At 40.6% G+C, this 23862-nt stretch overlaps 1 protein-coding gene across 1 annotated transcript; it reads left to right on the top strand.

Moving 5' to 3' along the window:
- Positions 1-276: 276 nt before the first annotated feature.
- LOC134496941 (vomeronasal type-2 receptor 26-like) lies at positions 277-23774 on the top strand. Its single transcript, XM_063302655.1, has 7 exons — positions 277-573; positions 858-964; positions 17347-17638; positions 17893-18738; positions 19361-19588; positions 21159-21285; positions 22873-23774. The coding sequence occupies exons 1-7, from the start codon at positions 277-279 to the stop codon at positions 23772-23774; spliced, it is 2799 nt and encodes a 932-aa protein (XP_063158725.1).
- The last annotated feature ends 88 nt before the right edge of the window (positions 23775-23862 follow it).

Genomic DNA, 23862 nt, shown 5'->3' with positions numbered 1-23862 from the left:
TATCATTTCCTTCCAATGTATTCCCTGCCCCCTCTAAATTAGGCAATTTCTCTATATTTACTAAGAAATTCAGTTGTAGCTCAAATAGTTCCATACATTTTAGTGTCTCATCTTGCTGTCTGCAAACAGCAGGAAAAAAAGAGGTGGTTTTGCTTGTTTCCAGGTTTATAATATAGTCAGAAGGAAGCAGCTATATAGTTTTAATTCTATAGGGTTGTGCTTCCATGTTTCCTGAAGAAGAATTTCAAACTACTCCAGAGCTGAACTGAAGATGAAATGAATCCAGCAATATTCCATGAAAGTGAAGATGGCGACGAGGCAGCAACTGCTCCTCCAAGGATTACTTTTTATTGTTCAATATCTTCCAAACTTACCCCCTGGTGTGACAGCCTGGTGCTGTCTTATTGGAGCCCTCGACGTGCAGACAGAGTGGAGGAAAATTCTGGGACACTATTAATCATCATGGGAAAAAGAAAGAAGAGATGCTGCACACATTCTGGAACACAGGCTGCTCCCAAGCCCACGGAAGAGCTGAAAGTCGACAGCTACCTAACAAGCAGGCAGCCATCTCCTGTAAGTAACCTAATCCCCTCTAAACTCCCTAATGGGCACGATGCACTAGAGTGGGACTTACAAGTAGAGCTTGAAAGCCAACAACTCATAGATTTCTCCTCTTCTATGGAAGAGGACACACCCTCCCCACTTGAACAGACTGCTGCTATCTGTTCAGCAGCTGCACAGCTTTCGCGGGATGGGAGTGAGAATACAAACTTGATAAATTTAAAGAACTAAAATATAACTGACTTTTTAACCAGACAAAGCCTGCTGACAGCATAAACTGTTCTTCTATCTTCAAGCTGCTGACAATTGAGAACAAGGTGGTTTCCTTGGGAGAAGCTTTTGTGAAGTTTAATGAAAATCAAACAAATGACAACATTGCTGAAGCACAGATTTCCCATACGAGGTGTGCCACAAAGGCAGTTAGCAGGGAAGTCACAGGTAACCTTTCCCCCACGTTAAGAATGAGAAAGACAGCTAGCAATCAGAGAGAGCTGATTACACAGGTGGAGAAGGGTGAGAAACAAGTGCCTATTGGCCACACAAACAAGGGAGAGAGACAGTTAAAGTGTAAATATTACAGTCTAATCAAATTACCCTACAAATATGAAACAACAGTGTAAACAGAGGACAATGGAGATCCCAAAGAGCAATTATCTTACATTTAAGCTAGTTACTACGATGCGAAAGGCAGCTGGTCGATTTGGAAAAAGCTGAATGGCTCCCATTCAGCAGAGGCTGCAAGCAAATTCTACTTACATTCAGGCAGCCCATAATCTCTAGCATGCTGTTTAAAATGAGGCCCTTTCTGCACCTCTTTTCAATAGTCCCAACACATGTGTTTTGTTCAGAGGAACTCAGCCCACTCCTAAGCCAGCTGGACCTAGAGAGCACTGTCACCTTAAAGAACAAAAGTGACAACTCGACTTCAGATAACCTCAAGGACACCTCACCAGCTCAGCCCCTGAGAGAAGTTGGCCCAGGCAAACACTCTGTACTACCTATAGCAAGCCAGTGCACAGACAATCTTCTGGAGGGAAATCTGATTAACTCCTTTAGTGCCTTGTCAGATGTGAACAAGCTGACATTATAAAAAGACTGGATGATCTGAAAGAGACTCTAGTGCCAACATGCAAAGCAGCCAAACCACTAATCTAGTTTTGCCAACTACCCAAGGCGGTTGTAATAACTTTGAGATAGATCTTGTTGGCACTTGTGCCCCTTCCCTTACCAGGTGGAACTCAGATATGCAGATCATCAATACAGAGGCCCCTGGAACAGATCCAAATCCTGTTGAGGTTTTCCTACTAACAGATTAAGACTGCTATATCCTAGTCATTTTGGCTGGGTGAAAAAGGTTCCAAGTGATTGTCTCCTCTCACGTGCTTCATGCAAATCACCTGGGGGGGGGGGAGAAAACCTGCCCGGACTTGTTCTTACTTCCTCTTTTTTCTCTCTGCCGGCAATGTAGGCAAGCAAGGCTTGCTCCAAAGGGAGCTAAGTCCTTTAAATGTTTTGCTTTTGTTTTTGCTTTCTGTAAATAAATTATTTTTTATAGAAATACTTGGTGTGTGACTTTGTTGACCTCTCCTGGGCTAAAGGCTTTCCCAGCATCTGCCAACAAATCCCTCAAACCAGGAATTTGAGACAGATAACAGCAGTCTAGCTCACTCAAAATCTGGTACCTTTTCCAGTTCTCCAGGCAGACCTCTGCCTCAGGAACCAGAGGAAATTATGGTAAATGCAGTCTCTGAGGTAGGAAGAAGACCACTGCCTGAGACTGAGACAACCCCGCTGGCCATTGACACAGATATGAAACAGCCTGTTGATGCTTGCCATCCTATGGGTAAGCCACCATACAATTCACCTGAACCCACACAGCAGCAAGAGAGTGGTAAAGGAAGGTCAAATTTCAACCACTGTGTCTTCCTAGATATGGAAGGAATGCTGGGACTTATCCTACATGTAGAATGACTGCATTAGCCACACCATCCAACTACAGATCTCAGCACAATGCCAGTCATCCCTCCTGACATCAAAGAAGGAAGTTCTATTTGGATATTGACATGGAAGATAGCCGGATGGAGATCTGTTGGAATTCTTCTCCACATTTGACATCATAGCACTCGAAGAGTCATGGCTAACCACAAGTGATGAGGAAGCTCACTTAATAGGCTTCAGATCCTGGTCTATACCGGTGCGCAAATTTTACCCAAAACGGCGGGGCTCGGGGGGGGGGGATTATGCGTACTTGAGAAGACCCCTTCTTTCTCCTAGCTATCCAATTCAAATACAAATCATCTGAAGTTGTGCTAGTAAATGCATACATACCACCATGCTCCTCTCCCTGTTTCTCTTCTGATTGTTGTTTATTCGTTTAGTAGCTTCCGACTCTTCGTGACTTCATGCACCAGCCCATGCCAGAGCTTCATGTCGGTCGTCAACACCCCCAGCTCCCCCAGGGACGAGTCCGTCACCTCTAGATTACCATCCATCCATCTTGCCCTTGGTCGGCCCCTCTTCCTTTTGCCCTCCACTCTCCCCAGCATCAGCATCTTTTCCAGGGTGTCCTGTCTTCTCATTATCTGGCCAACGTATTTCAGTTTTGCCTTTAATATAATTCCCTCAAGTGAGCAGTCTGGCTTTATTTCCTGGAGGATGGACTGGTTGGATCTTCTGGCAGTCTAAGGCACTCTCAGAATTTTCCTCCAACACCACAGTTCAAAAGCATCGATCTTCCTTCTCTCAGCCTTCCTTATGGTCCAGCTCTCGCAGCCATATGTTACTCCGGGGAACACCATTGCTTTAACTATGCGGGCCTTTGTTGTCAGTGTGATGTCTCTGCTCTTAACTATTTTATCGAGATTTGTCATTGCTCTTCTCCCAAGGATTAAGCGTCTTCTGATTTCCTGACTGCAGTCAGCATCTGCAGTAATCTTTGCACCTAGGAATACAAAGTCTTTCACTGCTTCTACATTTTCTCCCTCTATTTGCCAGTGATCAATCAAGCTGGTTGCCATAATCTTGGTTTTTTTGAGGTTTAGCTGCAAACCAGCTTTTGTACTTTCTTCTTTTACCTTCATCATAAGGCTCCTCAGTTCCTCTTCACTTTCAGCAATCAAAGTGGTATCATCTGCATATCTGAGATTGTTAATATTTCTTCCAGAGATTTTAACTCCAGCCTTGGATTCCTCAAGGCCAGCTTGTCGCATGATGTGTTCTGCATACAAGTTGAATAGGTAGGGTGAGAGTATACAGCCCTGCCGTACTCCTTTCCCAATCTTAAACCAGTCCGTTGTTCCGTGGTCTGTTCTTACTGTTGCTACTTGGTCGTTATACAGATTCTTCAGGAGGCATACAAGATGACTTGGTATCCCCATACCACTAAGAACTTGACACAATTTGTTATGGTCCACACACTCAAAGGCTTTAGAATAGTCAATAAAACAGAAATAGATGTTTTTCTGAAACTCCCTGGCTTTTTCCATTATCCAGCGGATATTGGCAATTTGGTCTCTAGTTCCTCTGCCTTTTCTAAAGCCAGCTTGTACATCTGGCAATTCTCGCTCCATCAACTGCTGAACTCTACCTTGCAGGATCTTGAGCATTACCTTACTGGCATGTGAAATGAGTGCCACTGTTCAATAGTTTGAACATTCTTTAGTGTTTCCCTTTTTTGGTATGGGGATATAAGTTGATTTTTTCCAATCTGATGGCCATTCTTGTGTTTTCCAAATTTGCTGGCATATAGCATGCATTACCTTGACAGCATCATCTTGCAAGATTTTGAACAGTTCAGCTGGGATGCCATCGTCTCCTGCTGCCTTGTTATTAGCAATGCTTCTTAAGGCCCATTCAACCTCACTCTTCAGGGTGTCTGGCTCTAGCTCACTGACCACACCGTCAAAGCTATCCCCGATATTGTTATCCTTCCTATACATGTCTTCTGTATATTCTTGCCACCTTTTCTTCATCTCTTCTTCTGTTAGGTCCTTGCCATCTTTGTTTTTGATCATACCCATTTTTGCCTGGAATTTACCTCCAATGTTTCTAATTTTCTGGAAGAGGTCTCTTGTCCTTCCTATTCTATTGTCTTCTTCCACTTCCGCACATTGCTTGTTTAAAAATAATTCCTTATCTCTTCTGGCTAACCTCTGGAATTTTGCATTTAATTGGGCATATCTCCCCCTATCACTGTTGCCTTTTGCTTTCCTTCTTTCTTGGGCTACTTCTAGTGTCTCAGCAGACAGCCATTTTGCCTTCTTGGTTTTCTCTTTCTTTGGGATGTATTTTGTTGCCGCCTTCTGAACAATGCTGCCAACTTCTGTCCATAGTTCTTCCGGGACCCTATCTACTAAGTCCAGTCCTTTAAATCTATTCTTCGCCTCCACTGCATATTCCTTAGGAATATTAGTGAGCTCATATCTAGCTGATCTGTGGGTCTTCCCTAATCTCTTTAGTCTGATCCTAAATTGTGCAAGAAGAAGTTCGTGATCTGAACTACAGTCAGCTCCAGGCCTTGTTTTTACCGACTGTACAGATGTCCGCCACCTTTGGCTGCAAAGGATGTAATCAATCTGATTTCGGTGTTGTCCATCTGGTGAAGTCCATTTATAAAGCTGTCTCTTAGGTTGTTGGAAGAGAGTGTTTGTTATGCAGAGTGAATTGTCTTGGCAAAATTCTATCAGCCTATGTCCTGCTTTGTTTTGTTCTCCCAGGCCATACTTACCTGTAATTCTAGGTGTCATTTGACTGCCCACCTTAGCATTCCAGTCTCCTGTGATGAAAATAACATCTCTTTTAGGCGTGTTGTCCAGTATGTGCTGCAGATTCTCATAGAACTGCTCTACTTCAGCTTCTTCAGCATTTGTGGTTGGGGCGTATATTTGGATCACTGTGATGTTAGATGGCTTGCCCTGAATTCGAATTGAGATCATTCTGTCATTTTTTGGATTGTATCCAAGCACTGCTTTAGCCACTTTACTATTAATTATGAAGGCTACTCCATTTCTTCTGCGGTCCTCTTGTCCACATTAGTAGATCTGGTGGTCATTTGATGTGAAGTGGCCCATTCCAGTCCATTTCAGTTCACTGATGCCCAGAATGTCTATCTTTAATCTTGACATCTCACCAATAACCACATCCAATTTGCCCTGGCTCATAGATCTTACATTCCAGGTTCCAATGGCGTGTTGATCCTTAGAACATCGGATTCGCCGTTCACCACCAGCACCATCGGCCGCTAGCCGTCCTTTTGGCTTTGAGCTATCTGCGTCATCACGTCTGGGGCTGGTTGAGCTCATCCTCTGTTCCTCCCCAGTAGCATTTTGACCATCTTCCGACCTTGGGGTCTCATCTTCCGATGGTATACCGACATATCTCTGGTTGTACTGATCCATTTAGTTTTCATGGCAAGAATACTGGGGTGGGTTGCCATTACCTTCCCCAGGGATCGCATTTAGTCTGACCTCTCTGTCATGACCTTCCCATCTTGGGTGGCCCTTCACGGTTTAGCTCATGGCATCACTGAGGTGCTCAAGCTCCAGCATCACGACAAGGTAACAATCCTTTGCTGAAGTCTCTTCTGATATTTGGGTGCAATTAGCAAAGACGGTCATAGAGATAAACATAAAACATCCCAAAGCCACTGTGATTCTACTGGGAGACTTCAGTGCTAGGGTGGGGGCCTCTTTGTATGATTACGTGCACTTGGGCATCATACCTGAGAGCTACATAACAAACAACCCACCCTGGCACTCCAGAGACTCTGAAAGGAACATGGCTGGCTCCAAACCAATGTCTCTGATACATACATGCAACCTTCACATCCTAGGAGGCAAAAGCAGCTGCTTCACATATCCCTTTACCTTCCATGCTGGGAATGCTAGCAGTGTTTTGGATTACATATGTGTCTCAACAGACAAAACGAACTCATTCTCAGACATTCAAGTCCACATGAGGGAGGACAGTGATCATCAACCAGCTGCAGTTAAATTCTATGGCAATTCTGATTTACAATTGCCAACAACACATGACAAGAGGTTACTTGCTAACCTTGAAGTGAGGCAAGACAGGAGGCTCAAATGGACTAAGGTGGATACTAAGGCAATTTCTCATTTTATGAACTCTGAGAGGGCCCAGTCTTGGGTGAACATGGTTGTTACAACTACTCAATACCCAAATACAATCCTTACTGGATATGCCAATTTGTGCAGCACATCAAGAAACTTTTTAATAGATAAACTGCCGGTTAGGAACCAACAGCCCATAAGATCGAATTGGTTCGATCTTGATTGCTCTCGCTCCAGAAAGACCCTAAGAGCAGCTATGCGTCTGGTTCAAAGAAACCCCACCCCAAACAACCAGGCCAAGATGTTAAAGCTCAGATGCAATTATAAGAAACTCACAGCCAATAAGAAGGCTCAATATACAGCTACAGTTTGGTCTGAGCTAGAAAAGTCAGCAAAAGGGTCTAATCCGGTCATATTTTGGAATATCGTATCTGGCATGTTGAAGGAGCTTAAGCTCCTACTTGATATCCCTATTTCAGCTTCAGTCTGGGAGGATTTCTATGCTACCCTATTTGCCAGCTCCAAGCAGGACTATCCTGAAAAGATGACTACTGAGCCTCTGACCCTTGATAATTTTCCTCCTTGGCTACCAGTAACAGTGACAGAAAGTAAACACATCATCCACTCACTGAAACCCAATAAGGCACCTGGCGAAGACTTCCTACCACCAGAACTTTTCAGGACACAAACTGACTAGTGGGCTCCACTATTGGCAGGATTCTTTACATACATAGACAAGACCAGCCATATTCCAGCAGGATGGGAACTTTCCATCATAGTTCCCATACACAGAAAAGGAGATAAGAAGACCCTAAAAATTACAGACCTGTAAGCCTTATTGATATAACAACTAAGATGTATGCAAAACACCTCCTGAGAAAAATAGAGGACTGGGCAATCGAGAAAAATATACTACTGGAAGAACAGGCTGGGTTTTGAAATGGGCACTCCACAATAGACAATTGATTTGTTTTATACCATCTTATCACAAAATATACAACTGATGGAAGGCACCTGTTTACATCTTTTATTGATCTTAGTGTGGCATTTGATTCCATAAATAGAGATATCTTATGGAAAAACTGGCCCAGTTAAATATGGAACCTAGACTTTTATATTACATAAAGGCCCTCTACACAAATACATGCTTGAAAGTTCATACCGGAGTCAATGGCTCTCTTACACAGACCATACCCACCCACAAAGGTGTCAGACAAGGATGTATCTTGGCCCCAATGTTGTTTAATCTCTATGTTAATGACATCCCAGGATTTCTCCGTTCTACGGATGTCCACATGCCAAAGATCCTCAACAGACATATCAATATCCTCTTGTATGCAGATGACATTGTTTTGCTGGCACATTCCCAAGTAGGCCTGAGAAGACTGATGGGGAAATTTGGTGCTTACTGCTCTGCAAACTTCTTAAACATTAACAAGTCCAAATCCAAAGTGGTGTTTTTTTGGGAAAAGACGGGCCAAATACAATTGGCACTTGGATGGGGAGCCTATAAACAAATAGACTCTTTTTCATATCTAGGGGTGGTTTTCACAGGTACAGGGCCTTGGGCTAATCATTACAAGCACAGTTCTGCAAAGGCCACAACAAGTTATAAAACACTAATTAAACTATTCAGCTACAACCACCCTTGCTCTCTGCTCTCCATTCTGAAGGTCAATAAGGCAAAAGTTGTACCCGTGCTAACGTATGGTGCCGAATTGTGGGGCCTATCAAAGGCCTCCTTACTTGAACAAAATCAAGCATGTGTCATGACCCCGTTGCAAGGCACAAAGAGCCTCACAACGTGGATCATGATCATTAAGAAAGAGAGGAAGGAGATAATTAAATCAGCGCTTAAACCAAGCACCCAAAGCACCCACACCCATGGAATCATATGCAGCTGAATAGAAGGACTTCAGATAAGCAGTGATAAGCCGCACCTGGTGCCCTGGAGGACACACCTGAACCAAGAGGACAAGGACAGCCACCGGGAAAATGCCCACACAGCCATCAAGAAACCCATCAAGGGGGATTGGGGACAATGAAGGGTGGAGGAGCACGGGACCCCGCAAGAGGGTATAAACAGGGCACCTCACCACCGCACCCCCGTTCCCGTTTTTCTTTCTGTCAGAACAGTTTCAATAAACCGGAAATCCTTAATCCCTATTAAGTGAGTCCGTGTCTTATTCGGAGCAAGGCTGACCCTGACAGCATGCTTCTTAAGAACTATTCTGGGGACCGATGGGAACACACATGCAGCAGCAGTAAGAGCTGAAACAGGCACCCATTCCATTCACAGTCTATCAGTAACCAAAGTCTTCAACTACTGGTGGAGGATTCTCCTGATGGAACCTGATAGACTACCAAAAATGTGCCTTGAAGAACAGATGGGCACACCTCAACCCTCCACATGGATCAACCAACTCCTCCAAACTATCACATTCCTCAGCTTTTCATCACAATACATACTTTCAGTTGGAGACCAGGCCAAGGCAATATTCAAAGAAAGAGTCTTGGATGTTAATGCCCAAACAGACATTGAGTCACTTGTACACAGTAGGACTTCTAAATGGCTGCCCAAGAATAAACTGTCCTTTTAAATAGAAAAGTATCTGACAATGGGTCTGACACAGTACCATAGGATAGCTCTTACTAGAGCAAGATTCTATGGTCTAATACGGACGATTTCACAATTTCACCAGGTGCCTTACCTTGAGCGGAAATGTGTTTGTGGAGCACCCGAAGTAGAAGATATTGCACATGTCCTACTCCAGAACACAAATACATATGTGGTCAATAGAACTGTTAAGTTTCTAGCTAGGGCTGTCCAACTGAGAACACAATTTATAGAATGCATTGGGGTGGCATGTAAAGGTGACAAATTCCTTTAAACTCGCAATGTTTCTGTATTTATCACTTGCTTTATCACATCCTGCATTTTTATCTTACAATTTTATCTGTATTTTATCTTACTGTATTTTATCGTATTTTATTTCAACATAGTATATTCTAGTTAATTTTACTGTTTTTAGCTGTTTTATGGTATCACATTTTATATTTTATAGTGACTGATGCCCAACTTTCTGATATGGTCATTTGACTAATCAATAAAGTTATTCACTGTGCTGCCATGAAAGCATGAAAGCATGAAAGGCCATGAAAGGCCCCAAATTCAGTATTCCCCCACCCACCCCAAAAAAGTCCACTTAATAACTTGGAAAATTTAAGACAAGCTCCTTGTTGAGTGAAGATCTCCTTAGAATGGATAATGTTATTCTTCTGTGGTGACCATCTCAGTGTTTGTATCAGTGGGTTCCATGGCATCCTTCTTTGATGACAGTAGAACAGGAGGCAGAGGGGAATCTGCTACAGCTCTAAGTGGAAATCCAGGAAAACAGTTGAAGTTGTGGTGAAAGAAAACACCAGCCTCCTCATAAGTAAGCCAAAGCTCCTGACTGTAAGAGTCTGTGGACCTGGCCAAGCTTAAAGGCTGCTCCATTGAAAGAGTGGGGAGGTGGTGGGTGTGGGGGAGAAGACTGTGACTGCAGATACCAGAGGAGGAGAACAAAGAGAAGCCTGCAGAGGAAAGGCTGGAAATTACCCCTATCAAGGCCTGTATAAACAGACTCCTCCACCCATCCATGCTGCCTGGTTTGGACCTGGCTTATCTGTCAGGCCCTAAATAGAGCTGGTTCCTCTGTTGGAATTTCTTATGTGATGAAAGGAAGGGGGCAGAGTCTTCACAAGTAGGGATTTGCCTGTTTTCTCAGATGCCAATTGAGTGCTAGTGTGAAGGAGTATAACTAGCCTCACCCAGTTGATGCCTCTCCCATTTTTATCCCTTGATTTCCTATTTTATTTTGATAATATTTTTGTAAGTTCTTGGATTCTTCAGCAAAGGATCGTTACCTTTCTTGGTGCTGGAGCTTGAGCATTTATTTTCGTAGGTCTAATGGATTAGAGATGAATGAGTGCAAGGAACAATTCACACCAGCTCTCTGATTCATCTTGTGTTAACTGATGAGTAGAATGTTTATTAAGATGTCTACTTAAACCGCTTAATGAACATTAAACAATTCCAGCTCTATTAGGAATGCCATGGTGGTTTGGCTTCCTTTATGAATTGTGTGGCTCAAGACAGGTGACCTGTGCAGATTTATTTTTCCTCTGTCTGAACTTGAAGTTATTGAATAAAGGCTAGAGCTGAATTCCAACCCTGACCAAACCAAGGATAGAGTCTTCCACTTTTGTCTGTACTAAGAAAAGTGGAAACATATGAGCCGCTGGCATAATAATAATAATAATAATAATAATAATAATAATAATAATAATAATAATAATAATAATAATAATAATCTATACAGTCGGTAAAAACAAGACCTGGAGCTGACTGTAGTTCTGATCATGAACTTCTTCTTGCACAATTTAGGATCAGACTAAAGACATTAGGGAAGACCCACAGATCAGCTAGATATGAGCTCACTAATATCCCTCAGGAATATGCAGTGGAGGTAAAGAATCGATTTAAGGGACTGGACTTAGTAGATAGGGTCCCAGAAGAACTATGGACAGAAGTCTGCAACATTGTTCAGGAGGCAGCAACAAAATACATCCCAAAGAAAGAGAAAACCAAGAAGGCAAAATGGCTGTCTGCTGAGACACTAGAAGTAGCCCAAAAAAGAAGGAAAGCAAAAGGCAACAGTGATAGGGGGAGATATGCCCAATTAAATGCAAAATTCCAGAGGTTAGCCAGAAGAGATAAGGAATTATTTTTAAACAAGCAATGTGCGGAAGTGGAAGAAGACAATAGAATAGGAAGGACAAGAGACCTCTTCCAGAAAATTAGAAACATTGGAGGTAAATTCCAGGCAAAAATGGGTATGATCAAAAACAAAGATGGCAAGGACCTAACAGTAGAAGAAGAGATCAAGAAAAGGTGGCAAGAATATACGGAAGATCTGTATAGGAAGGATAACAATATCGGGGATAGCTTTGACGGTGTGGTCAGTGAGCTAGAGCCAGACATCCTGAAGAGTGAGGTTGAATGGGCCTTAAGAAGCATTGCTAATAACAAGGGAGCAGGAGACGATGGCATCCCAGCTGAACTGTTCAAAATATTGCAAGATGATGCTGTCAAGGTAATGCATGCTATATGCCAGCAAATTTGGAAAACACAGGAATGGCTATCAGATTGGAAAAAATCAACTTACATCCCCATACCAAAAAAGGGAAACACTAAAGAATGTTCAAACTATCGAACAGTGGCACTCATTTCACATGCCAGTAAGGTAATGCTCAAGGTCCTGCAAGGTAGACTTCAGCAATTAATGGAGCGAGAATTGCCAGATGTACAAGCTGGGTTTAGAAAAGGCAGAGGAACTAGGGACCAAATTGCCAATATCCGCTGGATAATGGAAAAAGCCAGGGAGTTTCAGAAAAACATCTATTTCTGTTTTATTGACTATTCTAAAGCCTTTGAGTGTGTGGACTATAACAAATTGTGGCAAGTTCTTAGTGGTATGGGGATGCCAAGTAATCTTGTATGCCTCCTGAAGAATCTGTATAACGACCAAGTAGCAACAGTAAGAACAGACCATGGAACAATGGACTGGTTTAAGATTGGGAAAGGAGTACGGCAGGGCTGTATACTCTCACCCTACCTATTCAACTTGTACACAGAACACATCATGCAACATGCTGGGCTTGAGGAATCCAAGGCTGGAGTTAAAATTGCTGGAAGAAACATTAACAATCTCAGATATGCAGATGATACCACTTTGATGGCTGAAAGCGAAGAGGAACTGAGGGGCCTTATGATGAAGGTGAAAGAAGAAAGTGCAAAAGCTGGCTTGCAACTAAACCTCAAAAAAAACAAGATTATGGCAACCAGCTTGATTGATCACTGGCAAATAGAGGGAGAAAATGTAGAAGCAGTGAAAGACTTTGTATTTCTAGGTGCAAAGATTACTACAGATGCTGACTGCAGTCAGGAAATCAGAAGACACTTAATCCTTGGGAGAAGAACAATGACAAATCTCGATAAAATTGTTAACAGCAGAGACATCACACTGACAACAAAGGTCCACATTGTTAAAGCAATGGTGTTCCCTGTAGTAACATATGGCTGCGAGAGCTGGACCATAAGGAAGGCTGAGAGAAGGAAGATCGATGTTTTTGTACTGTGGTGTTGGAGGAAAATTCTGAGAGTGCCTTGGACTGCCAGAAGATCAAACCAGTCCATCCTCCAGGAAATAAAGCCAGACTGCTCACTTGAGGGAATGATATGCAAGGCAAAACTGATATACTTTGTCCACACAATGAGAAGACAGGACACCCTGGAGAAGATGCTGATGCTAGGAAGAGTGGAGGGCAAAAGGAAGAGGGGCCGACCAAGGGCAAGATGGATGGATGATATTCTAGAGGTGACGGACTCGTCCCTGGGGGAGCTGGGGGTGTTGACGACCAACAGGAAGGTGTAGCGTGGGCTGGTCCCTGAAGTCACGAAGAGTCGGAAGCGACTGAATGAATAAACAACAACAAATAATAATAATAATAATAATAATAATAATAATAATTCCTTATATTAATATGCTGTTCAACTCCAGATGGTTCTGAGCTGTTCACAGCAAGAAAACAGAAGTTAAAAACAACAACACTGTAGCAAGAAATATGTATTATCATGGCAGAGGTAGATTCTCACCTGCAGAGTAGAACCTAAAGCAATAAAGAAGCATTATTTTTATTTTTATTTTTTTATTTTTAATGTACTGCCCCAGGATACAATCCAGCTACAATAAAACATTATCAAATAAGACGTGAACAGCAGTAAAAATTACAGGAAATGAAAACAACATGAATAAAATCAATCTGTCTTCTTCTTCTTCCTAGCATTTTCCCACTGTCACAGGGTCTGCTTTTTGGATCCTGAAATGCCACTTCACCCGATCATCCACATCCTCAGGGTGCAGACCCTCAATATAAAATCAATTTGTACCACAATATATTTACAATCACAACTAAAGTAATCTTTTACCATTATAAAACTTAAACCTACCTACCTGCCATATAACTTTACTAATACAATTCATACTAAAACAGCCCTACCACCATTCTCAGCATCTATTTACAACCCCTTCCCCCAAACTGTCTGCTTCATTATATAAACAGGGTTTCAAATCCCTCTTAAATACATCTAAGGATATGTGGAGTCAAAATAACCTAATTTTCCCCTAATGCTGCCTCCCACAGCTAAAGGTTTACCTCTTTAAGGAAGCTCATTAGGGAGAAGTCGTTTTTATATATGGGGGCAAGTTGTTCCATTGGACCTTGTGATGCCACCGAGAAGGCTCTGCAATAAGATCCCTGTAGATGAAACTCCTTTGGAAAAGGGGTCCTTAGCAAGGCCTGTCTCACATGTCTTCCGGGACTGGGAATGAGGACACCTGATTTTTTTAGGATTCAGAGAAGCTACAAGTTTTATCTAACTGCAAGGATCTGGTATCTCTAACAACTTGGATATCCTTACAGTCATAGAGACTTTTGGTACTACAATGTCCAGACAGCTTTAGTAGGATACATCTTATGCTTGCCCAACAGGGTCAACTGATCCCTAGATTAGCTCCTGAAACCTCCACAACTGGAAAATCTTTCAGAACAACACAAAACAAGGCAATATGGAAACCCTGTTTCACTCGTTAGAAATGAGAGGCTTTGTGGTTTCAAAAAGGGTGTTTTACTCAAAGCATAACCAAAGCAAAGGACCTCTTCAATGTTTTGCACAGTGTTAATAAAAGGAACAGTGAATTCAGTACTGAAAGTTTCAGTAAAGCTATTACTCCAGACATGGTTTCATTAATGAACAACAATAGGTGATCATACCTGTTTGCACCTCCTGCATTTATTTAAATATCTTCCTTCCTTCCTTCCTTCCTTCCTTCCTTCCTTCCTTCCTTCCTTCCTTCCTTCCTTCCTTCCTTCCTTCTGAAAGAAATAGTTAAATATAGCACATGCATCTCTTATTAAATAATTATTCTTATGACTTTTCTCCCTTTGTATCTTAGTTGCATCACTTTCTAAGAAAAGTTTCATTTAACAACAGTGCTGGAGAAAATATTTATTTTGACAGAAATGGTGAAAGAATAGCTGCATTTGATATTATCAACTGGGTGACATTTCCAAACCAATCTTTTCTTAGAGTCAAAGTTGGAAAGATAGACCCCTATGAGTCATCAAATACTTCATTCACCATCAATGAGGATAACATTGTATGGCCTAGGAGGTTCAATCAGGTATGGGTTAATGCATTTGTTCTGGTGTTTCCAGATGTTTTCATCAAAGGGGGAAAGTGGTTTGCTCAAAGCCAGCCCTAACATTAGGCAGAGTGTCTTATGGTGGGGATGGACCTGTAGTAGTATCTCCCAAATATCAGCCCTTGGCTACCCAATTCTTCTCATTTGAGGACAAAACTGGTTGTTGTTGTTTTTTCCTAGACTCCTAAAACAACCCTCCATCTTGGTTGCAATAGACAATATTATCTCATTACTAGGGATCAACTATTTTTTTCCTATGATTTTTGCTGGCTTCAGTACCTCAAACGGGTACACTCCAAAGAGACTGGTTTCATTATCAACCCCTGACCCTGAATGTTTAAGGGTCTGGAAGAATAAACTGCAGCAGGTTTTCTATATTTTTGGAGTCCTGTGTTGGTTTGCTGTTACTCACAAGTCAGCCCCCTGCCTCTCTGTCCACTTGGGACTTTGCCACAGTTGTGCACTGCTGGAAGGGATCTGAAGGACCAGTTTGGGGACAGATCATCATGGAGGAATTCTCTCTATGTCAACACTACCCACTATGGAAGAATGGTTGGTGAAGTTGACAGATTTTGCTGAAATGGATAAAATGACTTTGGTGATTAGAAAAAGACACTATTTACATTTATTGGTGACTAGAAGCCTCTTATGGACTTTTTGTGTAAAAATAAAAAAAATGAACTCTTGATTTATGATTTTGATGATTAGACAGGACAGATTATAGAAAGAAAAGTAATATGATGTATTGTTAGAGAGAGAGGTTAAAATATATTGTACTTATAACTGCTGTATATATTTCTTTTTCTATTTTTCTTTAACCTTTTTTTTCTTGTATTTTCTTTTTTCTTTGACTTCCTTCTTTTCCCCTTCCTTTTCTTACTTTATGTTAGCTTTTAACCTTATTGTTTAAAAGCTTTAATAAAAAAGTATTTTAAAAAATGAGAAATTCTATCTATGTAGCCACTAAGAGTCAACACTGATTTCATAGTACATCATCAACATTATTAGCTTTAAACGCCAGAGACTATCAACTGTCAAAAATAGCTTCAGTTCTATTATTATAATACTTTATTGAGTTTCTGAGGAGGTTCAACCAGGTTATACAATATAGGCATATATATCCACATTCATACATACAGTTAGGGGGTGAGTGTGACGTGAAAGGCCTGCTTGCAAGTCAGAGATGCTTAGGATCATGTAACTACAGCCACTGTCCCCTTCACCTGAGAGGCAGGTGTGGGAGTCAGGAAGGGAAATACCTTCTTTGTCTCTAGATAGTCTTGGCTGGAGGCCCTCAAAGAAGGAAGGGACTTATACAACTGGGCCAAAGTTTCAGGCCCTCTGCTACCAAGCAGCAGAGTCAATGGGAACCACTAAGAGAAAGTTGGCATGAAAAACCATAGAGAGACACACCAAGGTTTTGTATTTCTTCTCAGTGCAACCTCTTTTCCACTCCTCGGCTCCTTTGTCTGCTAATTACATATGCTTTTCCTTCCTCAGAGAAATGATTTAAATTGTCAGGTAGTGAGTCATAAAAGCCACCAAAATTGGAATTCAAGAGACTTCCCAAGTGGCTTTCTATTATTTAAATGTTGTTGCTTTCTTATGTTGCTTTCAAAAGCAACCCTTTTCTTTCTTTTCTTTTTTTCTTTTTCTTTTTCTGGACCAGTGGGAAATTACTGCATGGGAATCAACCCAGAATGATTGCCTGCCCTGTAATTATGGATTGCGAGTTAGCCTGTGGCTTCTTTGGGTCTGGGGAGAGTTCCGGTGGCTGTTATTGATGTCACAGATCAAAGTAAAGGAGGCTCAGATATCCCCTGGGCACTTCAGAGTTAGGGACGCTACAGAGAGAGACTGTATTAAGAAGCTGGTGAGAGATGGTTTGCCTTATGCTTCCTTGGCTTGGGATCTGCAAGCTGAGGCTGCTTCAATCTTAATGGGCCATGAGGAGAAATGTTCTTTTACAGGGAGATTTTCATTCATGATTATAATATTCAGATTCTTAATATTAGTGCCCCTTCCTAAAAGTGTCTGCAGGGTTCCAGTGCTAAAATGCCCCAGGACCCAGCCTATTCGTTTTCTTCATAAATATTATCAGCCAGGAGACCAGATCATTGGCGGCATTCTCTCCCAGACCTTCCCTCTTTTTAAAATAATGGAATTCAGAAGACACCCATTCCAGGACATACTTTCGGATCACGTGTAAGTAGCTGTGTATTTTAAAATTACACACTTTTTTTCCCATTTCCTCTTTTAAAAATATACAATATTTCAATCCTTCACTGCTCATATGCTTATTACACCTTATTAACATATGTGAGACAAACCTTTCCTTCTTAAAGTGCTGAAATACCAAAGATAATACAGGAATTTTCAATTATACATATACATATATTCTTTTGCAGATTGCTGACCCAGAGCTATCAGCACGTCTTGGCTTTGCTTTTTGTGGTAAAGGAAATTAATGAAAATCCCCAGTTCTTGCCCAACATCACCCTAGGCTTCAACATATACAATGACTATTTTAGTCCAAGATATACCTACGTAGCTACAATGGAACTCCTCTCTACTCCAAATAGATTCATCCCTAACTATAAATGCAGTCTCCGAAACAATCTAATAGCAGTTATTGGGGGACCAAGTTCCATGGTTTTTGTTGATATGGCCACCATCCTGAATCACTACAAGTTTGTGCAGGTAAGTTCTTTGTTGAAATCAGAAGGCTAGTTTTTTTTTTTTGTTTTTTTTTAATGTTTCTAATCTTTCATTACTTTTATTATATATTTTGGAGACATGGAATACAATGGTTGGATGATCTCACTTGAAGATTTAATTGTAGCAAGAAGATTAAAATCTAGGACGGATATTAATGTGGAAAGAAAAAAAAAAAAAGAATCACAATTCTCAATGGACCTAACAGTTCACCTTTCCCATTTCCTGGTTTCATTTAGGTTGCATATAGCTCTACTCTAGAGACCAAGACCCAGACACAATCTCGTTTCTTTTACTGGATGCTCCCAAACGCAATCTGTCAGTATAAAGGACTTCTCCAGCTTTTTTTGCATTTTGGCTGGACCTGGATTGGGCTGTTTTACCTTAATACTGGCAGCATAGCAGAGACTTTGTGGAGGAATGTTCTTCCCATGTTTTCCAAAAAAGGTGTCTGTTTTGAATTTATAGAAAAAATGCCAGGTGGATTTTTCAATGGCAATGAAAAAACTGCACGAGAGGCACATGGAATTTTAAATATAGTCTTCAATAGTACAACTAATATAGTGCTTATTCATGGTGAATTTCACAGTATGTTAAATTTAAGGTTTTTACTCAACCTGCTGGAGTTTGGTGATGTGGTATATGACACAAAAGTCTGGGTTATGACAGCAGATGTAGATTTCTCATCAGTTCTCTTTCAAAGGAGTTGGAATGTTAATTTCATTCATGGAACTCTGTCCCTTTCAGTTCAATCAAAGGAAGTATCAGGATTCCAAAATTTTGTTCGGGTGAGAAACCCAGCTTTGGCTAACGGAGACAGTTTTTTAACAGAATTCTGGCAACAGACATTTAATTGTTTGCTCCCAATGTCTTCTGTAGACGAAGAGGATGAGAATATCTGCACTGGGGAGGAGAAACTTGAGACTCTCCCTAAGACTGTGTTTGAAATGAGCATGACTGCCCACAGCTACAGTGTCTACAATGCTGTCTATGCAATTGCACATGCTTTGCATCTTCTGTACTCTTTCCAAGGCCAGCAAAGGTCAGTGAGGAGACAGAAATTCCTTACTCAAGAGTCATGGAAGGTGAGCAGACTAATTAGCACATCTCACCAGATACAGTATGTTGGTTCAGTTGCAAAGTTGCCTATTGGCTTTTTCATTCTTTCATAGTAACAGATATATTTTCATCATTCAGTAACTTCTCGTATTTGTGACCAGTGGCTGATCTAGTTGTGAAACATAATTTTAGCTTAGCAAGGACAACCTTGGCAATTTCTATGGTGTAGAGAACATGATTTATCAGTTAGATTTCTGTTGAATTAAAACCCCATACATTAAGTAAAGTCTTATATCCTTCTTTGTAAACTGTCTCAAAACTTTAAAATACTGCTTTGTAATTTATGAAAACTGCATGTTACATCTGCACAGAAAGATATTTTCTTGGGCTTATATGTATACAATGTCATTTACTAGTAATAAAATATATGGTTCTCCAGTTTACAACTGTTTATAATAATATACGTAAGCTATGCAAGCTATATCTTATTTTTTGTATATAAAACAATTTACCATTTTATTTGCTGAATTGCTAGATCCATTACAGTAGCCCACTGAAAGTTTTGAGGAATAATTAACTACAGTATGGATGCTGATCCAATGAAATGCATTTCCATCATTTTAACTTTTTCATCCTCTATTTTTAAAGCTCCACCACTTTCTACGATGCATGTCATTTAATAGAAGTACTGGAGAGAAGATTTCCTTTGATGAAAATGGGGAATTAATTGCAGGATTTGATATTATTAACTGGATCACATTTCCAAACCAGTCATTTCTTAGAGTCAAAGTTGGAAGGATAGATCCAGGGGCAGTTTCTGACAAATTCTTGACTGTTTTTGAAGAGAAGATCATTTGGCCCAACCGGTTTAATCAGGTGAGGTCCATCTCATTTCAAAATGGACTGGTTCGATTTTATTATGGCCAGTCATGAATATTCCGGTTCATATCTCAACAGATAGCACATATATTCTGTACTCCACATTCTGAAGAAATGTGCACTTCTGATCACTTTTTTTAAAAATTTGCTTTGCAAATATCCTATTGTATAGCAACAAAAATTTTAAGATTGGTCTCCCTGAATTTACCATTCCTGAAGAGGATAAAGATATTCCTGCAGATTTTCTGCATCTAAATTTAATATGAGAGGACGTATGGTGTAGTGGTTAAGACATCAGACTAGAAACTGGGAGACTGTGTGTTCTGGAACCCACCTTCAGCACCAAGCCAGCTGAGTAACCGTGGGCCAGTCACCTTCTCCCAGCCCTAGGAAGGAGGCAATGGCAAACCACTTTTGAAAAACCTTGCCAAGAAAACTGCAGGGACTTGTTCAGACCGCCTCTGAGAATTGGACATGATTGAACAGATTGAAAATTTGTTTATAGAAACATGATTGAAAAGTCATTTTTAGAATTAGATTTATAGAATTCTTGAATTCTATAAACATATTGCTGAAGTGAGGAAATACCAATCCTTCCCTCTGAACTGGATGATGAGCATCCTTTGTAGATACATGAGGACTATCATAAAACCCAGTAAAATTTGTCAGTGGTTGCACTGATTTTCAAATCACTGTAAACTATGGAGATATTTCTATTGGATATGGAGGCATCTTGGAGATCTTCTTTTCTTTTTCTCTAATCAATCTTAACTTGATCTGGATGATTGGAGAAAGTGCCTCCCCCAGACTCTCTGAACTGGTTTCTACTAGTTTTGATGATTTTCACGTTATGTATTCAGACTAGATCATTGCTATTTTAGGCAGTGACACTGTTAGGATAGAAACTGGGGATTAAAATGGAAGGATTTATCCAGCAGAGGTGGATTACACAACCACAAAATATTGATGAGTATGTTTTGAATCAATCTAAAATCATGGTGCATGCACCCAGCAGCACCTAGTTACTCTTTAGCTAGATGGGAAGTTGAATAAATGTGTAAATTAACAAATAAAAGAATAAATGCAATGGAGAACTACATTGGTATTATAGTCAACAAAGAACAAGATGTGTCCATCTGCTGATCAGAAATTGAGCTTGATTCCAGAAGGGTTTCAGCTGACAACAAGGGGAATTTTTAGAATATTGTGTCCTGAGTTTTGTTTCATATAGACTTATCTGAGTGTTTCAGAAAAAAAGTTTGTTTCTGTCTGATGAGAGATGACCGATTTTCAGTTTTTTGTTCACACGCCTAGTTTTCCTTTCATCCTCTTTGCCTTCTAATGTCACAAAATTGACTCCAACCTGTGGACCAGGAAGGATTTTCTCCTCTCAAATTTCCCAGGATTGTTGATGTATTGTGTGTCTTGTTTCAGTACAATGAGAGAGAATGGAGAGCTGTCATCCATTCCTAGATACCTATAGCTTTACAGATGCAGCATTTTAAAATTTATTTTCTATATTTCAAAGTTCTTTTGTTTATTTGTTTGTTTTTTCATTCTTCGACAGGAACGGCCTCTCTCACTCTGTAATGAAAAGTGCTATTCAGGTTACAGAAAGACAAAACTTGAAGGACAATCATTTTGTTGTTATGATTGCATTCCATGTTCAAAAGGGAAGATCTCAGACCAGACAGGTAAGAAGAAGAAAGGGAAGGAGGGAGGAAACATTTGATAGAGGGACCTTGGGGTCCAGGTGAAGCTAGGGTTTTCTTATCTATCTATCTATCTATCTATCTATCTATCTATCTATCTATCTATCTATCTATCTATCTATTTAAATTCAGCGACAAATTGAATTGTGAAATATTGAGACTAGGGAAATACCTCCTCAGAACTGGACCTAAGAGCAGTTATGACTGTTAGAAAATAACAGTTCAATGGTGAAGTTGATTATGTGGGTTCTCCTTGATTGCATGTGCAGAAGCAGAGGCTAGATAGTTACCTTACAGAGATGCTTTTATGTCAATTCCTACTCTGATCAGGGCTTGGATTGGGCTAAATTTACCCTTCCCTCTCTGTTTTAAGGGTTTAACAAGCTGATGATCCACAGCTCTCCTTCTCCATAACATCTCAAACAGGAGAGGCTGGGAATATTCTGTCCCAGTGCCTCAAGGTGGTGATGGGGTGGAAGAGAAGCAGGAAACTGATATTGAATCCAGCAACACAGAGCCCTTGGTATGGAAATTACAGGCTGTGTCCAAGGGGATTTCCTTGGTCTTGGAATTGAAGACTGACCATTCCAAATAGTTTCATGCTCCAAGAAAAAATAGACAAGTAGTTTAGATTTTCCGTTAGATGTATTGATGCCACTGGAGGTCAGAATACCCTCTTTGGCCAGGAGCATCTATTACTAGCTATTTTTTGGCATGCCAATCAGTCTATTACCATTTCTCAGACACTGAAACCCTGACATATAGATTACTTTCATGTACTCTGTCTGGGGCTTCCTTTTCAATGGATTCAGAAGCTGCAGATAGTGAAGAGTGTGAGGACCAAATTGTTAAGTGGACAGTGGTTCTTGACCTATGCAAAGAAGTACATTCATTGTTGCACTGATACAGGGTACCTGGAAGAGAGCCTCCTCCTCCTCTTTCTCTTGTTTTCTTTAATACTTTATTGTAACCTAAACGTTGTTACACAAACATGCACTGGACTAACAAAAAAAAAAAAAAAAGCCCACTAAACTGTTTTCTGTTAAGAAGCACATTTTTTCCAATATAATTTCCAGGTTCTATGTACCACAATTAACAGAAATACAACTGAAATATCCCAATGATTCATGGAAATTTCATTTCTATTCAAGAACTACCTGAATAAGAATTCCCAATTCCAAAAGACTTAAGCACCCACACATATCAGCTAAAATTGCATATTTCAGTATAATTTAGGGAAATATTAACATTACCCAGAGAAATTATTAAGATCGATATCTGGGAAGGAAGGAAGGAAGGAAGGAAGGAAGGAAGGAAATCTGTAGTTTATCTAAAAGAAACAGGCTAGTATGCAATACAAAATAACAAAGTGTTTTTTTAGTGTGAAATCTGGACCAAAAAAAAACTTATTCCCCTGGAGCTCATTCATAACACTCACACTATCTACATAAATTGATGCATCATCATGTATGAAAACAATATTATTTCAACTTTATTTATGTATATCATTCTATGTACTAAGGGCTTTCTGGTATATTTTGACTTAAATATGTACATTGGGTTTTCCAGATATGGATGATTGCTTCCAATGCCCAGAAGATCATTATCCAAATAACGACCAGGATTTATGCATGCCAAAGCATGTAAGTTACCTATCCTACAAAGAACTGTTGGGGACTGGCTTAGCCACATCAGCTCTTCTGCTTTCTTTTACCATAGTATTGGTGCTCGGAATCTTCCTGAAGTACCACAACACTCCCATTGTCAAAGCCAACAACTGCAGCCTCTCCTACACCCTCCTTGTGTCCCTCCTCCTCTCCTTCCTTTGTTCTCTACTTTTCATCGGTCGACCCATGAAGGTGACCTGTCTCCTTCGACAGACTGCCTTTGGGATCATCTTCTCAGTGGCTGTTTCTTGTATGTTGGCCAAAACCATCACTGTGGTTCTTGCTTTCATGGCCACCAAACCAGGATCTCACATGAGGAAGTGGGTGGGGAAAAGACTGGCCCTTTTCATTGTTCTTTTCTGTGCTCTTATTCAAGCTACTCTTTGTACTGTATGGCTTGGAATGTCTCCCCCCTTCCCAGACTTTGACATGTGGTCCATAAGCAGTGAAATAATTATAGAATGTAATGAAGGATCAGTTGCAATGTTTTATTCTGTTTTAGGTTTTATGGGCTTCCTGGCCCTTGTCAGTTTTGTTGCAGCTTTCCTAGCCAGAAAGTTACCAGACACTTTCCAGGAAACCAAGTCAATTACTTTCAGCATGCTGCTGTTTTGCAGTGTCTGGTTGTCCTTTGTCCCTGCCTACATGAGCACCAAGGGGAAATACATGGTGGCTGTGGAGATCTTCTCCATCTTGGCCTCCAGTGCTGGGCTCCTGGCTTGTGTCTTTTTCCCCAAATGCTACATTATTATAATTAGACCTGATCTCAACAGAAGGGAGCATTTAATAAAAAGAGTGAATTAAACAATATTGTCAACCATGTTTTCTTTCTCCAGTGGTGGAAATACAATGGTAGCTGGCATTTAAATTGTATCTGACATATCAATCTTGT

The sequence above is a fragment of the Candoia aspera genome, chromosome 4 (genome assembly GCF_035149785.1).
Source record: "Candoia aspera isolate rCanAsp1 chromosome 4, rCanAsp1.hap2, whole genome shotgun sequence".
NCBI lineage: Eukaryota > Metazoa > Chordata > Lepidosauria > Squamata > Boidae > Candoia > Candoia aspera.
This window is presented reverse-complemented; position numbering and strand designations above follow the sequence as displayed.

Coding starts and splice junctions, on each gene's coding strand:
- LOC134496941 (XM_063302655.1), top strand. CDS start 277: ATGAATCCAGCAATATTCCATGAAAGTGAAGATGGCGACGAGGCAGCA. Junction 574..857: donor CAAGCAGGCAGCCATCTCCT/GTAAGTAACCTA, acceptor TCTATCTTCAAG/CTGCTGACAATTGAGAACAA. Junction 17,639..17,892: donor ATCACTACAAGTTTGTGCAG/GTAAGTTCTTTG, acceptor GGTTTCATTTAG/GTTGCATATAGCTCTACTCT.